This window comes from Anser cygnoides, chromosome 15 (genome assembly GCF_040182565.1).
Source record: "Anser cygnoides isolate HZ-2024a breed goose chromosome 15, Taihu_goose_T2T_genome, whole genome shotgun sequence".
Lineage (NCBI taxonomy): Eukaryota > Metazoa > Chordata > Aves > Anseriformes > Anatidae > Anser > Anser cygnoides.
The window spans coordinates 3,718,280-3,734,808 of NC_089887.1; the positions used below are offsets into that span (position 1 = coordinate 3,718,280).

The 16,529-nt window shown below is 46.1% G+C and overlaps 2 protein-coding genes across 3 annotated transcripts; one reads left to right on the forward strand and one right to left on the reverse strand.

Moving 5' to 3' along the window:
- Window positions 1–6,087: 6,087 nt before the first annotated feature.
- Window positions 6,088–7,822, forward strand: ATP5MF (ATP synthase membrane subunit f). 2 transcript variants are annotated; one of them, XM_048065277.2, is made up of 4 exons: window positions 6,096–6,244; window positions 6,334–6,441; window positions 7,160–7,276; window positions 7,648–7,822. In XM_048065277.2, exons 1-4 carry the CDS (start codon window positions 6,229–6,231, stop codon window positions 7,674–7,676), a joined length of 270 nt encoding a protein of 89 aa, XP_047921234.1. In that variant the 5' UTR covers window positions 6,096–6,228; the 3' UTR covers window positions 7,677–7,822. The 2 variants fall into 2 exon arrangements, with proteins under 2 accessions (XP_066834000.1, XP_047921234.1); XM_066977899.1 differs by lacking the exon at window positions 7,160–7,276 and having other exon boundaries at window positions 6,088–6,244.
- A 757-nt stretch (window positions 7,823–8,579) lies between these two features.
- On the reverse strand, window positions 8,580–16,411 carry CPSF4 (cleavage and polyadenylation specific factor 4). The gene is made up of 8 exons (XM_048065253.2): window positions 16,123–16,411; window positions 15,059–15,109; window positions 14,423–14,575; window positions 13,537–13,632; window positions 13,291–13,384; window positions 12,753–12,825; window positions 11,770–11,862; window positions 8,580–10,104 (listed from the first exon to the last, which is right to left on the reverse strand). The coding sequence occupies exons 1-8, from the start codon at window positions 16,223–16,225 to the stop codon at window positions 10,036–10,038; spliced, it is 732 nt and encodes a 243-aa protein (XP_047921210.1). The 5' UTR covers window positions 16,226–16,411; the 3' UTR covers window positions 8,580–10,035.
- Window positions 16,412–16,529: the final 118 nt, after the last annotated feature.

The following is a 16,529-nucleotide window of genomic DNA, read 5'->3' on the forward strand; positions in this document are numbered from 1 at the left end:
CATACACAAAAGGAAAAATCTATAATATATATAAATATATATACACATATTGGCCGTGCCTTTTAATTTGTTAAAATTTTGGAAAATGCCTTGGGACCCTCAAACCAAATAGCCCATGAAAGACAGACTGCTTGGCATCGTTTCTGCCTGATAGCAGCAGGGTGAGGATATTTTGCAGCTCAGATTGGTTTGATTAAACAAGCATTTTGTTGCAGCCGTCATAGAGCGCTCATTAAAAAATACTCTACATTTGTATAGCATTTATCATCCAAGAATCTCATCATGTTTTACACAATGTAATTAATTAAACTTTACAGCTCCCCTTGGAGAGGGATAAGGAAAAGGAGAGTTGCTTTAATCCATCACTGTAACGCAGCAGACACTGGGTTAGAGGGAAGCAGCTGTTCAACAGCATGCAGCAGCTCTAGGACAAGAAGAGAAGACTCCAGGCAAAAGTCACTCAGGGAATGCACTACACACCTTGTGTTTGCCTGAATTGTGTGCTTCCACTGCAGCTTAAATCCCAGCTCTTGCAGAAAAGAGTGATCCCCCCAGACCTCAGGTTTATATCTGAGACACCTGCAGTACAGCACGCCTTGTCTCTGCAAGAAGTATGCCACCTATTGAATCCCCAGCACTGCTAAAAAAACAGGGGCACCACAACCCTGGCCGGGACCGAGGGAGGCAGAAGACATAAAGCCACACGGCCCCAAACTGCATCTCGCAGTGCTGGAATGCTGTGCAAGCTGGTGCTTAAAGGGGAGGCAGGGTAAAGTCCCCTTAATCCCTCGCTTACTTCCCTCTCCCCTCCCCACCAGTAAATCCACACCTGTTAAAGGTCACCCTGAAATGAAATATATTCAAGCGCTGCCTGCTCCAGCTTGGCTCCCCGTCCCAGCCGCTCGCAACCCCCCCCAGGTCGCGGAGCAGGAGGGGGACGGGGGAGCCTGCGTGACCTGCTTGAATGTCAGAGTCGCAGGGCTGAAATCCCACCCGACTCTTAGCTGATCTTTGGAGAGGAATCTCTTCCTCACCCTGGCTTTAAGCTCCTTTCTCGCCGAGCGTATAGGATAACACGACCACTGGGCGAGCCTGCTTAGACTGATCGGTTGTGCCGCTTCCACTACCTTGCAAAAAGCAGGAACCTGATCCGGTGCAAGTCGGGAAGGGGGTGCAAGGCATCACCCGTTTGGGAGTGAAGTATGACAACAGAAACACAGAGATATGTGTGGGGAGAGAATGGTGCAAAGAAACACGTGCATCCACTCTGCACCCCAGAGCAGCACTGAGAAAAGCGGGAGCAGGTAGGCAAGTGGGTGTCTCACCACCTCACCAACTAACAAACACAGCTGTGAGTCCTGTAATGATGACTGCACCCTTTTTATTGGAGATTTATTGTAGGAAGAATAACTCTCCAGATGTGCAAGCACCTGACTGAAGGGCCTGGGCTTTTAATACAGAGTGCAGTGACAGACAACTTGCTGGTGGGGGCTGAGCTGGGGCTCTCCCACTGCAACCTTACAAACCTCCTGATTTCTTAGTGTCTTCTCAGAAGATGCTTAGCTCCCTCGCTGAGCTTCTTCCAAGATGCAAGCCAGCAGAAGGAGAATAGCCATTGACTGCTTCAGCTGGGAAGGCCAGACAGACATTTTCCACGCAAGGCCGTGCAAGTGCTGAGTATTTTCATCAGACGTAATGGTGGGAAAGAAGGAAAGAAAGGAAAAGTACAAGGATTGTTCTGGAGGAAGTGATGGCGGATTCAAAGATGGTAGCAAGGTGATTTTTTTAAGCCTCTGTCATGTTATTTAATTGGTCTCCAAGTCCTTCCCAGAAAATATGGGGCCTGTTCATACAAGTCTCCTTCTGGGCCATTTATCTGTAGCCCAAAACGGGCATTTTGGTAAGCTGGCGTTCATCACACATGATGTTCGTGAATGCAGCTCTGCTTGCACAGACGGGAAGTGTTCAGCCCTTTGGGATTGATACCACCTTGGTTCTTCCAGTGGGTACATCTCTTTCCTCTTTTTAGCACGAAGAAACTGATTTTCACTGGTCCTTGGTTTTATTTTCATGTTTGTGTATGGGAAGCAGGCAGCCTCAGATACAGCTGTCGCTGCAGCAGATTTATCTTAGTGAAAATTCCTGCTTTGGCTTTGCAAGTGTTTTAATTAACGTAAATTATTTTACTACACTTTACTACTGATAGCATGTAATTATCTCCCCACAGGTATAAATTTAGCTAACCAGAAGGCTGATCAAAGACCTACAAAATAAGGTACTTTTGCAACTGACACTAGATACAAGCAAAGGCTAGAAAGACAGGACCAAAGAAGGAAGGAGGAATTACCCCTTCCCAGTTCCAAACACAGGGCTTAAATTTCCCCATTTGTAAAGATAATCATAACATTAACTTACACATCTTCTCAGAGAAGCATGAAGATGCATTGATACTTAAGTGCTGTGAAGGAGAAAAGAACTATGCGCATGTTAAACTGTTAATTATTGGTAAGCAATCTCCTTTGCAAAGTGTTTTGAGGTTGACTATGGAAAATGGCTCTGTAATAACACAGAGCAAGCAATCCGCTTACAATCATAGGTTAATTCTCTCAACTGCTTTTGCTGGGTCAATCCCTAGGTATTATTATCTGTGCAAGGGAATTCGTTTTCCTGAGGAAGTCTGGCCATGGAAGAGATTCCAAACTCCACACCCAATTCTCATCCTATTCATCTCAGCAGCCTGGTTTCCACTGCAAGCACATTTTTAGATGAATGAGGTTGAGACCTATGCAGAGCAGCTGCACTGCTCTCGCCACATCAAACTGCTCATGCAATTCAAAAATAACAGGTTGGATCAGGCTACCTGAGATGCCTGTACTTTTTCTCCAAATTACCAGTTAATAAAACATGCATCTCTCCGTTGAGCTTCTGCAGATGCTTGTAGCCCATGATTTCTTTTTCTCTTTGGTGGCTGCAGCCGCTTAACCTGTGAGAGCGAGAAGACACCAGATGGAAATAAATGTTTAGGAGCCAAGAGGCATCCTATGCCAAACCGCATGTTTCAGAACTTTATCTGTCCACTTGTGTAGGTTTGATCCTTTATTAAAAGCACTGGGTGCTTTGTCATCAGTTTGAGTGGGCGTAGGATCAGTTAGGTAAATCCTCGTCTCTTGACCTTCCTGAAGGCCACTCTGTGCTACTTTATACAACTATGGATAGCGTCTGCATATTCCTATAGCATCACTGACCACCAGTCCCAGGTGAGACCCTGAATTTTCAAAGGGTGGCACACAATGAGAATATGATTCCAGCCTCTAAGATCTTATATTCCTAGGGAGGTTGTGTTATGCTTTTTGTTTCTCTTGTTTGGTAACTTCAATGAAGAGTGTTACTTAACTTTTCAGCCCACAACTGAATCTTTGGAGTGAAAGAGGCAATATTATGTGTTATGTTTGCTATTGGAAAAAGGCAGAGTCTTTCATATTTATTGACGTCCTTTGCAAAATACTTTTTTTTTTCTTCATTTTTTGAATGACGTACCCCCTATTATTTCCATGCCATTACTTATAAACTTCACAGCATTTTCTGGAGGGGTCTTCAGCAAGATGAAAACCTCAGGGCAACAGTCCATTAGGCTTTTATTTTTATAGGTTGGGTTAAACCTTCTTGAAACTGGTATATTTAACTGCATTCTTTATTTAGGTTAGCTGAAGGAGACATTATGTCTGTATTTCCACCCACAATGCAAGATTGCTCAAGTACCTGAAGGCTCTGAGGGGACAGTCTCGGGTAGGATATTAAAAGGAAAGAAGGTTTTGTGTGGATGGACAATATGGTTCAGGTGGAGGCGGAGACAGAAAGAGAGCATGCTGAAACAGTCAGGGAACGGAAACTCCAAACAGCCTGAATAATCACTGATACAAAACCTGGACTGAATACAAGAAACAGAGGGCTATGGGGTCATGATGCTGCCTGGAACAGGTGTGGAGCAAGGAAACTAGCTTTCAACTGTGTGATTTCTTCCCTGTTCAGGAAAGGAGGGCTGTGAGCATTCTTGTAAGTAAACAGAGATACATCAGAAATACCTTTCTTCATCACTTCTCCTCCTCCAATCTGGATCAGCCAACAATACCTTGAATTTTGGCCAGCAGCACAGGTCAAAGGGAGGAAACATGCTGCAAGGCCTCCCACACATCTGTACCATTTAACTCTTACTGCTTGGTTTGGGATTAAAATGGCCTAAAGAGAATGATACGTCTCCCTTTGTTGACCAGAATGGGCAGTTCAGGCCAAGGTTTAGGACACTGCTGTCCCTAATTGCTTTGGAGTTGTGTCCTTTTTATGGACTTCCATTCCTACCGTTAGAAATCACACTTCCCCAGGCCTTGCTATAAGCAGTTTGAACAACTCTGTGTGCTCTTCCACTCTGCAGGGAACTCCTTAAAACGAAGCACCTGCCATTGGCTTTTTTCCTGTAGGTGAATTAATCTGCCTTGCATGAGTAATCCTATTTACAACAATAGGTTGCCTTGCAAGAATGAGGGAAGCAAGTCTGAAGCATGCTTGTATGCAAGTACTGTAAAAAGGCCACACAGTAGTTCACGAGGGGACACGTCTGCAATAAAACGACAGTTACTGGTAAAGTGCAATAATAAAACAAAGAATAATTTAATAAAGGGATTTTTAACTCATTTAACAGCAACTAAATTCAGAACCCTTTCTTTACGTGACCAGGCACACTGTATTCTCCTAATCCTACTTTCTGTTAATAAGGAAAAGAAAAATAGCAGGCAGTAATCTACTCCTTCTGATTCTATTTTTATGTCACAGGAGAGCAGTATTCATGCAAATAAATTGATTTCAGTAAGATAAAGGATCAAAATACAAGCTGGACATCTAGACCAGCCTCGGAGCAAGATGCATAATAGAGTACCATCTATGTAGAAACGACAGAGGTCCCATGCCACAACTCATTTAATACCAGGTAACACAAACCCTACAGATTAAATGCAAGAATCCTGCAATGGCAGGAGGAAAGCATGTGGAACAGGACTCCGTGACCTAAGGGAGGTAAAAGCTTCAGAGACTGGTAGCTCGGTGTTTATGTAGGCGCCCCGCAGGCCCCCTTCAGCATCCTTAATTTAGTCTTTATCATCTCCGATCCATTCTAACAGTCCCCCGCGGGACAGAGATTTAATATCTAGAAGGTTGACCCGCCAGATGCAGTGGCGGGTGGCTGCTCCCCGTTTACCGCTGTGTCACTTTGCTTTTCGGATCCAGCACAACGAACGGCAAACCCTGACACTGTTTTATGAACAAAGATGCGATTTAAAGCCTCTAGAGGTCAGGCCAGCTCGCAGCCTCCCTCAGCAGAGGCCTTGTGCTGCGTGCCAGTGACACCTGCTGGAGCCCACCCCAGGCCGGTTCCTCAGGTGTCCCTCGGCCCCCCTGGGGGTCTGCGGGCACCAGAGCCCCCAGAAGAAGGCAGGTGGGCGGCATGAAGGGGATCCTGGTGCCCCCTGAGCTCTGCAGGGAGGCAGGAGGTGGCTTCACCCGCACGCCCTGCTGCTCGGCTGCCTCCAGCGCTCCATCTCGGTGGGTCTCCTTCCATGGCCTCCCCTTTGGTCTGTGACATCCCTCCAGAGGAAGAAGGAGCCTTCGTGGGCGCTGAAATGGGAGCGCGCGACCGTTGTGGCACCTAAACCGTTGTGTTTCCACCTAAAACCTGTGGAAAATAGGGGCTGAAGTTCCTCCTCCACCTGACGAGACCGCATGAGAGGGCTGCTTACCCCAGTGACCCCTCACAACCTACACTGCAATGTATTGTCACAAATAGGATATATTTGTACGTGTGTATATGTTTATATATTTGTATATCTGTACGCAATGTATTTTAAGTTTACACCCTGGTGTGTGCTGTCTATGAATAAGTGTGTACAGCATTAGGGCTGCAGCTCTGGGCCCCACACTGACAGGCCTCAGCCCCGTGCCCGTGGCAAGCGAGGCAGCGCCGCAGCCCGTCCTGGTGGCCACGCTCCGGCCCTCAGGAGGCGGCACGGCGACACGGCGACACCGCGACAACGGGCTCGGTCGCGACGCGACACCGCCTCAGGGAGGCGGCGGGGGCCGCGACACACCCAAGATGGCGGCGCCTCCCCCCCGCTTCCCTCCCGACCTTCTTCCCGTGAGCCTCAGCGGCCCCTTCCCGCTTCGCCCCGCCGCAGCGACAAGATGGCGCCGGTGCCGGGTGAGTGCCGCGGGCCGCCAAGGTGACCGCGGCCCCCGCCCGGCCCCTCGCCCCCTGACCGCGCTCTGTCTTCTGTCTCTGTCCCGCAGTGCCCCTCAAGGACATGAAGCTGCTGGACGTGAAGCTGGGCCAGCTGCCCACCTGGCTGGCCATGAGGGACTTCACCCCCGGCGGCATCGGGGGGGCCCTGCGCAGAGGTGAGGGGGGTCCGGGGGGCCGCGCTGGTGGCGATGCGTATAAACGTCATTTATGAGTGTATAAATATCGTTTACGAGTGTATAAACGCCATTTATGTGTGCATAAACGTCGCGGTGGCAGGCTGCAAGGGCTGCTTCACCACAATTTTTGTGTTCTTGAAACCTCGCCTCACGTAGTGCCGCGTTTGGCCTTTGGTAAATCTGCTTCTCGCCTGGGCTTTGTGTGCCAGAGGTTTGTTTTCAGTGACCCTTCTTCCTTAAAAAGGAAATAAGGTCACCTTATTCTCTGAAGATAAGTAGGGACACAGGGCTCTTATGGATCATATAGCAAAAATTTTGACCGATGCCTTTGCTATAGATGCAGATATGCCATTTAGGCAGACTTAAAAATATCAAATGCAAGTATCTATGTACTGCATATATAAGTATTAAAGCATCCACGTACTGCATATATGTTAGTATTAAAGCGTGAATTAATTCCTAAGCAGCTTGAGCTTATTAAGTCGTAGTAATGTTTTGGGGAAAATGATAAATAGCTTTATGTTAACTTTGCTTAACAAACACACCAGCTGCCTTTTCTCTGACTTGATTCTGAAACCTTTGCATGTTTCATCAGAAACACTTTCCTGAAGCCCTGTGAATCCAGCGTGCTTCTTTCTGACACAGAAAAATATACAGCTCCTCTGGCTGCTGTGAAAACCGCTTTTCTCCTACACAGGGTATGAGAGGTATTACAATAAATATATCAATGTGAGGAAAGGGGGCCTTGGTGGTATCAGCATGGTGCTCGCTGGATACGTTGTCATCAGCTACATGTGGAGCTACAGTCACTTGAGTAAGTAAACACAGCACGGCTGAGTGTGCACAGTGCAGCCCGGAAGATTGCTTGGGGCAATTAAAACAGTAAACCCGTTAGTGCTTTTAGAAATTAAGTGAAAGACTATGCTAACCATTGCCACTTCAATCTGAGACTGTCTGTGGGCAGGCAAAACTTGTTTAGCTCTAGAGCACCTGAATAACTTTTAATAGATTATCAAATAGCCAATATTTTTGTGTGATGAAGAAAGTATAAATCTTGTTGTCTGTCTGACCTGATGTTGCTTAGAAACTGCACTTAAATTTCTTGTAGAGTGCTTTCTTTCCTGTAACTTCAGTATTATTTCTCTCATGACTTCAGTAAAATTAACTTGTTTTACATCGATACAGAGCACGACCGTCGCAGGAAGTATCACTGACGCACGGATTTCAGAAAGTGAAGGTGCAGCTCCTGAATAGACTTGGCTACTGGAACAGTTACCCAACAGGAGACATCAGAACTGTTCATAATAAACTCTGTACTATTATGACCAATAATAAAGTGCGTACACTTTACACCCCCTGAGCTGAGGCTCTCATAACTCGCTTGTTAATTGTACTGTGTGGGTTTGTCTTCTCAGCTTTTACGTCCCTTGAGGACAAGTTCAGAGATGGCTGGAAAAGGGTCTGCTATCTAGGCTGCACGATGAACTGGGGAAATTACTACAACTGATTGATATTGATTCGTATTTAACGGTGTGATAAGAAACAATCCAATACTTTTTTTACTTCTAATGACCTAAGTGTTACTGATTGGACAGCTAGATAAAAGGATATGATGTTTTATTTTGAAAGAAGATTATCTGAGCTTTAAGAGACTTCTTGTTGTGGCTGTGTATTTCTGATTCACGGTCCAGCTGTCATTTGGGACTGGAGCTATTAGAACAATTTTTCCACTGCAGAGCACTTTCTGAAATCAGTTTTAGCTTTGTTACCTCTGTTAACCTGTCAAAACTCCAGCTACTTTCGTTACTAAGAGAAGCTGGAAGGTTATTCTGAATGGGTATAAGCCTCAAAGACCATTAATATAATGAAAGTCCATGAAAAAAAAGGAAAGTCTTTGCTTATTCACTTAAAGGCAGGGGCGAGAGTACGTGTACAAATGCAATTTTAAATTTTTGTGTGTTTGTCCCAGTTGATTAGCTTCCTCGTGCACTTCAAGCAAGGGCATCCTATTGCTACAGCACTACCTGCTGAAGCTTGTGACTGCACCTGGGCATTGCAGCTAGGACCTGCAGTATACTTCTCAGTAGGAGCAAGAATGAAAACCACTTGTTAAGGGATACAAAGAATCTCTCAAGCTTTATCGGTAACAGGAAGGCTTTCAGTTTCAAAAAACAGCAGTTCAGGGAGCGGAGACCTTAAACTTCTCTGGACTAGATGGGAAAGGGAGCTAGACACTCAAGGGTTTGTTCCTTTTCATACATACAGATGACACATCTCAGCGTGGCTACTACTCAGCATCTAGGGGCACACGATGTTATAAAAACTGTTTAATGGTCTGTCATACCATAGTCACTTAGTCTTGAAACTTGTATTTTGACTGACTTAATATCCACAATAAAACAACAGCTGTCATTCAAACCAACACAGGCTCTGGTCACCTCTCTTATATAATCATGTTACTCTGTTTAAAAAAAAAAAATCATAGCTTTTTCCATCAGTACATTTCAATAAAAACAAAGTATAAAGGCAGCCAGCAAATAAGAGAGGGGTTAGACTCAATAAGGCTCAAGTTGTAGGTGCAAGTTTTTCTTTTTTTCTTTTTTTTTTTTTTTTTTAATTCACATTTTATCATTGGCCCTTTTGAAATACTGTTTCACAAAATGAATGGGTTTTGGCTTGGAGTTTCTCAGAAGAATGTTCTACCACTTCTAAATGCAGTGTTCCATAAGAATAGAGAGCTCCACTCGGGTCTTCTCTAGGCTACGGAAATCCCTGCTCAGTGTGAGCTGAATGACGGGTGCTGAGAAAAGGCTCTCCTATTCCTACGCTTTAAGCTGTGTTCATTTCCCACCTGCTTTGCAAATGGAAAATGAGCACAGATGTGAAATTCCTAAAATCATTGCTCCTCATTGTTTGGCTAACCACAGAGATGCCAATTTATTATCCCCCAATTTGTTTTCACCCAGAAGATTAATTTCTAACCTTCAGAACGGCAAGAAACATAGAAACAAAGTAAGTGGACGAGTTTTTGCAGCCTGGTGTATGTGAGGCCTTAAGTCAGCCACCAGGACAGGTTTATCTGGATCTAGGAACACGACTTTGCTTTTTAAGAGCTACAGGACAGCAGAATTCCTACTTCCTCACTGAAGGGAAGGCGTTTCAAGTATTAATTTTCCCAGTCAGTCTTCCTGCTTCCACAGGGAGGGCTGAAACGCTGCAGGTTCTCCAAAGAGAAGTGGCAGAAGGAAAACACTTTAAAGAAACACTGGAGTAAGATGAGTTTACGTTGAACGCTGCACCGGTGAGGGGTTTGCGTATCTATTTGCTTTTAGATCTACTTTTCAGCAGGGCTCAATGAATGTAGACGGAGGCCAAAATCTATTTTAAAAAGGTTAAAACATAAAAAAAGTTGTGGACAATTACAAAAATCTTGCTTAGCAGCAACCAGCCTCTGACCAGTTCTTTCAGTAATGGCATTAAAAAAAACAACCTGATTAATAGTTCAAGAAATAGTGCTAGGCAGAAACCTTTTCTCAGTGTTAATAGCTCCCTTGCGCTCTTCTTTCTGCTCTTTCACTGTCCACTGAGAAAGGCCAGATGTCCTTTGGTGCATCTGTTGGCATAATGACCTTTTTCACCACACTAAAAAAAGAAAGAGAGAGGTAAGTTAGTGCAGAGTTACAGCTTCTTCCTCCTGCTGCATTTAATAACGTAACCAGCAACTGTTCAATTCCAAAACTTTTTCCAGGTACGGAAGATGCAGGTTCAGAGGTGAAGCAAAACTTGGTGTCACGAGGGTCACCACAACTTATGGGCTATTCCCACTCCTCGGAGCAAAACCCGCTCCTGTGCTGGGATCAACCCGGCCCCATGTTATTATAACACACTGCAAAGGAGGCGGATCTCGGCGCACAACTGCAAAGAGCCCAGGGCTGTAATACACAAGGAGAATTTCAACGTTTGAGGCTTCCAAGACCACTCCACTCGATAAGAACTCTTGACGCAGAGAGATATACTGGGGGCTCTGCTGATCAGCTATCCCAGATTAGACAGAAAAGTGCATCTGAGTAAGATTCATGACTTTGCACCTTAGGGCTACTCAAACGCAGAGAGAAACGTCAGTATCTGATATTACAGCATTCTCCACATACGTAATTTACTCGCTTCCTTAAATCCTAGCTCTATACTGCTCATTTACTGGAGATGAAGTACAATTAAGGTAGCCTCGGGCAGAGATGTGACTTTTGAAACCTGCAGTTGCAAAAAAAAAATGGGAAAGGCAAGATGAAAATTCTGTGCTTTCTCACTCACTGTAACATTTTGCTAGTTCCAGTTATAGGAGCTCACGTCTCTGAGGCTGTCACTGTCACAAGATGCCTTCAGTGGAGTGGGTTTATGTTGTCAGCATTTACTAAAACTTTGTTTTGGAACTGAATAAACAGCTACTAAACATTTTGAGTGAAGTTGATTCAGCTTCTTAAATACCCTTGTCTGGTCACAGTAACTTCTACCCAGACAAACACTTGAGACACGAAGTTGGCACGTACAATAATATAACTGTGAAAGATGATGGGAAATAAAGTTGGTGGGTTTTTTTTTTTGTGTTTTTTTTTTTTACTCTTTTCTAGTGGCTAGGGTTGTGGCTTTTGGGGAACAACGAGCAGAGATGGAAACCCAATTGTGTCAAAGTTTTTCCCGTGATCCTGAATGAGAAACCAAGGTGAGTAGTTTACTTCTTGGTTTGACAGGGAGGGCTTGCTGAAATTGCAGCTGAAATACTGAACAGTCTGAAACAGAACAGAAATTTCTGTTCCTATCTGAAATCGAAATATTCGATTTCTGTTACTCACAAGGACCTTCCACACCAGTCATTCCACAGTCTTTGGGTATAAGCAAATTAACTCAGGAGATAAAACTAATATTAATCCTTATTTTGAAGTGTACAGTTTGATAGTCTCCTTTAACCATCACTGTGGTACGGATCCTGTTTATTAGCAGACAAACCCAAGTCTGTCCTACTACAGTCTTAACTGGTCACAGCAAGCCCGAGCTGGCAAACCAGCAGTCTCTACACTTAAGAACTCGATTCCCACAGCTATATCCATTGCTAAAGTGCAATGTCTAATGAGCAAAGCATGTTTCACTGTGAAAAAAACCTTTCGCAGGACCAACACCACAACCACACCACTCCATTTCTTTGCCCGTGACAAGCAACCAGTAGCAAAGCAGCCTGAGGCAGTCCAGACGACTCTGTACTTCTCAAATGTAGTACCCCCAATCTCCCTCCTTGTGCCTCTTCTAAATTACCTTGTAACAGGTTACTTGCTCCAGCGGCCGGGGTCCTCTGTTCCCAGTGTTGTTATTTTGAGACTGCATGACTCCGATGACTTGGGGCGTCCTCTGTTGGTTGGGAGAAGAGTTCTGACTCGTTAAGTGCATCAGGCATGATGACCTTTACGGTTGTTATTTTGTTAAGAAGGAAAAAAGAACACCCCACATATCGAATGATCAATTTTCTTCCAAATCTATGTGTGGGTGATCTGCCAGCTGGAGCACCAGAGAGAAGAAATCAAAAACTGAGGCTTACAAAGCCCAGCAATCCTGCTTTTCTCTGAAAAGCAAATTTAGAGTTGGTTTAGGCTGCTAAAATATCATTGCCATCACTGGGAGATGTCATGCAGATTCCAAAAACTGGCAGAGTGCTGCACAGCCACATATGATGTGCTTCTAGGTAATGCAGGAGTGTTCTGTGACTAGATTTTCATGTAAAGTTGGAGCAACCTTAGGACCTTCATGACTCTAATGGCACTCAGGGCCGCTAGCTGCTTAATTCTTGTGTAGCACTTCCCCTGCTTCCAGGCTGTCCCCTAACTGCCACTGCTGGCCTCTGAACTGAAGAATGGTAACAACGACTGAGGAAGCTGGCCAAGTTGAGAGGAGAAACAGAACAAAGCAAAACGCCATGGTCCCAGGACAAAAGCAGCAGAATCTGTCATGATCAGATGGCAGGCATTAGAGGGCTGGGAGGAAGGTAGAGAAGGGGCAGTGCTTCGTGGTTCATTAGGATTTTTCTCCAAGTCCTTATTAAGAAAAGTATATCACACACCATTGTAAATAAAATAGGAGAGGTTTTCCCTCATTTAGTGAGCATTTCTCTATGGTTTTCCAAGCAAGTCAGATCCAGGAGTCCAGGTATCCTGTTTTGACCACTAGAGACCATAACCTCTTCTAAAGCGGTGTGGGAAATGCTTTGAGAGCGGGTATGTAGGGGAGGCAGGGAAACTGTGTACCTTTTGCTGTGTTTGTGTCGGCTGAGGCAGTGGTGGTTGCTCTGTGGTTCCCATAGGCAGTTCAAACCGAGGGCTGGTTTAGACCAAAACAAAAAAATTGATTCTCAAATCATATGCCAACGTTTTACCATCAGCTCAAAGAACACAAAACAAGAAAACAAACATTCAGCTAGTTAACTTAGGTTCACGGGAAACAGGCCTCCCCTCCCCACTTCTCTTCGCATTTTGATGCTCAGTACTTATGTACGCTAAAATGCTAAACCGGTACGCAGCATCTCCCTCTAGCTGTGAAGTCTTCTGGAATCTAAACCCATGAAATTTCACTGCACTGATGGCGTCCGAGCACCACTCCAGAGGCTTACTGGTAACTACCTGAGGAGCCCCTGCCCCACACCCTCAAAGTGAAAATACACAGTACAACAAACTAAACGTCGGCCAACTTTCCAAAACCATTGGGAAGCACTAGAGCACCCTCATTTGACATGTATCAGATTACGGAGGAAACGAGATTACAGGACAAGCCTGGAAACATACTCACTGCATGAATTTACAGGTAGGTCCCTCTGGACAGAATCCTACTAGGTAATTCACACAAATGACTCTTCGAGTGTGTCGGTGTCTGCAGAGGGGACCTGCAACACAAAGCTCAGTGGTTCACGTATCATAAATACGCACAACAGCACTCACTAGCAGCAGGTACACAAGCAGATCATGCAAAGAAAGAACGGCAGCACCCTACCCTTGATTTATAGCCACAGAAGCAGCAACTACACAACATACATACCATGTTTACAGAAGCCTCTGTCATACCAGGGACAGTCTTTGATCTTAGATTCCGGGTCGATGTGCAAGAATGGACATTCTTTGTTACTGCATTCCCCTGTACCAAAGGCAAACACACTTCTTAGTCAATTGTACAAGTTCAGGATCAAGCCACTCCTAAAGCATTACCTGGATCGTGTAGCTCCCACAAAGCTGTTACCAACATTTACACGTTCAGGCACAACAGTCTTACTGCCTGCCTTAACCTAGGGGATGAACGCCAAGCACTCACCCCCGGTGAGCCAAGTTCTACCAGACTGGATTATTTATGTGTGCTTTTAAAAACAATGCGGAAACTGAATTGGAAAGAGCAGTCATGATAACAAAAACCAAACATTTAGTGCACCAAAAGTGTGGAGAAACTACAAATTGCGCACTAACCTCACAATCCAAGGAAACCTACAAGACTGTAAGTTTCTGACAGCAAGTTGCCTCATTATGTCCAGATCTCCAGAGCTGGAAAGCAAGTGCATAAAAGTTTTGCACCCCCATGCCCTCTGCTGCTCATCAACTCCCCAAAACAAGAGTCATGCAAAGACCACCTGCTCAGCCTCCTCAACTCATAACCAAAACAGAAAATAAAGTATAAAACCCAGTAACAGCTTTGAACTTCCCCCCTCTTCCCCCAAGGGACAAGCTCTTGAGAGAGAAGCCATCTACAGCGCATGGCAGACTTAGGGGTATAAGACGAAGCGCTAACCAGATCTGAAAAGCTACAACCTAACAGTATCAGCAAACTCAGAAGAACTGCAATGCTCTGCACAGTACAAGAGGGATGTACCAGGATCCTCTTCATCAGACTCCCACACTTACAAGGAATGCTAAGTAGGAGCTACAATGCCCCTTACCAAATTTGGAGTAGAAGTAACACTCAGGCATCTTGGTCATGTCGTACTCATGCAGAAACTCGCACTGGTCTCCCTTTTTGCACAGTCCTCGTAGCCAGTGTTTGCAAACAACTGTCTTTTCCCCGCTGATGTGTCTGAATGGGCACATGCCTCCTGCAGAAGGATGGGATGAGCAGAAGGAAAAAGAAGAACAATTAAAATCTGCAGCGCAAGCAGGCACACAGCAACAACACCGCTTCACTCGCCTCTGCAAGAGGGGTTTCAGAAGACTTTGCTTTTGTTTATGACTTTAGCGTTTAATGGCAATGACAAAACAGGGACTTCCAAACAAGGCCTATTTTACCCTCTAAGGAACTGAGCAGTGTAGTGTCCAGCTCTTAAAGCTGACAATCACAAGCCACAGCTACTAATACAGACACAACCACACAGGTCTGCTCGTGGTCAATTCAAGCCTTCCCTTACTGGCAGATTTTCTCATTCACCTCCCAGTTTCCAAAAACTAAAACTATCACTTCACAGTTGCTGGAGTTAATCCAATATCCTTGACTTTTATGCACAATCTCCGTTAGCTAGTGCTAGCAAATCTAATTTTCTTACCCTTCATATGTGTTTGACAATATTGGACATACTACTTGCCTTTTCCACAGGCCGCTTTTAAAAAAAATTCACAGACAGCTGCGCCTGATTCTGTAGAGAAAACAAAGAAATATAATTAATTGCAATGAACTTTTGTAGCAACTTTCAAAACATTTCCTTTCCCAAGAAGCAATCTGGTCCTCAATTCCAAAAGAAAAGCAACATTTCGGTTTGGTGAATTTACTTTCTCCTACACGAATGCCTTGTTCAGGTCGGGCCTTCACAAATATCTCTATTCTCCTTGGTAAATATGCAGCAGGGGAACTTGTGTTAGGTTGGTGGTGCCTGTTTGGACTTTCAGAGATTTAGGTTTTGCCTCTGCTGTTAAGTCAGTCACTGCAGTGAAACTTGTGTTCACAGTCCTGGCAACTACGGTCTTGTAGTAGACCAGAACGGCCTGAAACAGTCATCGCTGTGTTGTCCCTTGCTGATCGTGAGCTGCAGGAATCACAGCATTCAAGAGAATTAAAACACGGGTATTAGCCTAGCCAGAAATCTTCAACAAATGTCCAGGTCTCGTCTCCTTAGGCTGCTTGTGCCGGGCTATCAGACTGCAGGAGAGCATTTCGAGACCAGGCCGTGAACGCACCTAGAGTTGAAGTTTCCCTGCCACCAAAACACCTCAGCTATCAAAAGAGAATGAAATAGAGGGTGCAGGAAAGCGATCTTTATTCAGGTTAAAGCCTTGACTTCCATTTTCTAGGCCGGTGTGGTACAAACTAAAGCTTTCAGAAGGGAGAACGGGAAAAACGCCTGGTCTGAGACCAAAATGCGGCCTCACAGAGAAACCTGCCTAGGAAAGCAGGAGCGGGGTGGAAGCAGGGGCAAGAGCCGAGCAGGGGGAAAGGGCAAGAACAGAGCAAGGGGCAAGGGCTGAGAGAGGGGCTCAGCTACCCCAAAACCCCACAGCAAAGGGGGGAAGGGAAGGGAAGGGAAGGGAAGGGAAGGGAAGGGAAGGGAAGGGAAGGGAAGGGAAGGGAAGGGAAGGGAAGGGAAGGGAAGGGAAGGGAAGGGAAGGGAAGGGAAGGGAAGGGAAGGGAAGCCCCCCCCGCGCCCACACGCACTGTCCATGCCGGGAAAAGGCAGCGGCTGCGCCCCCAGCTGCTGCTCCACGGCCAGCTCCAGGTCGAACTTGATGTGATCCACGCTGGCGATGAGCTCCTGCATGGTGGCAGCCGGGGGGCGACGGCACCGGGAGGGAAGGGGGGGAATGGTGGGGGCCGGCTGCGGCCAGGCCCGGCCCGGCCTGGCCCGGCCCAGCCTGCTCCGCTTCGGCAGCGCCTCGGCTGACGGGGAGGCGGCGGCAGCGCCGCTCCGCGCCGCGCCGCCCGCCTGCGGGATGCCGGGAGCCGGCCTCTGACCCCCGCCTCACGGCACCGGGGCCGCCCCTTCCTCCCGCGCAGGCGCCTTGGGGAGCCCGAGGCACCCCCGTGGTGCCGCCCCCGGTCCCGGTTGCCGGTTCCCGTCCCCC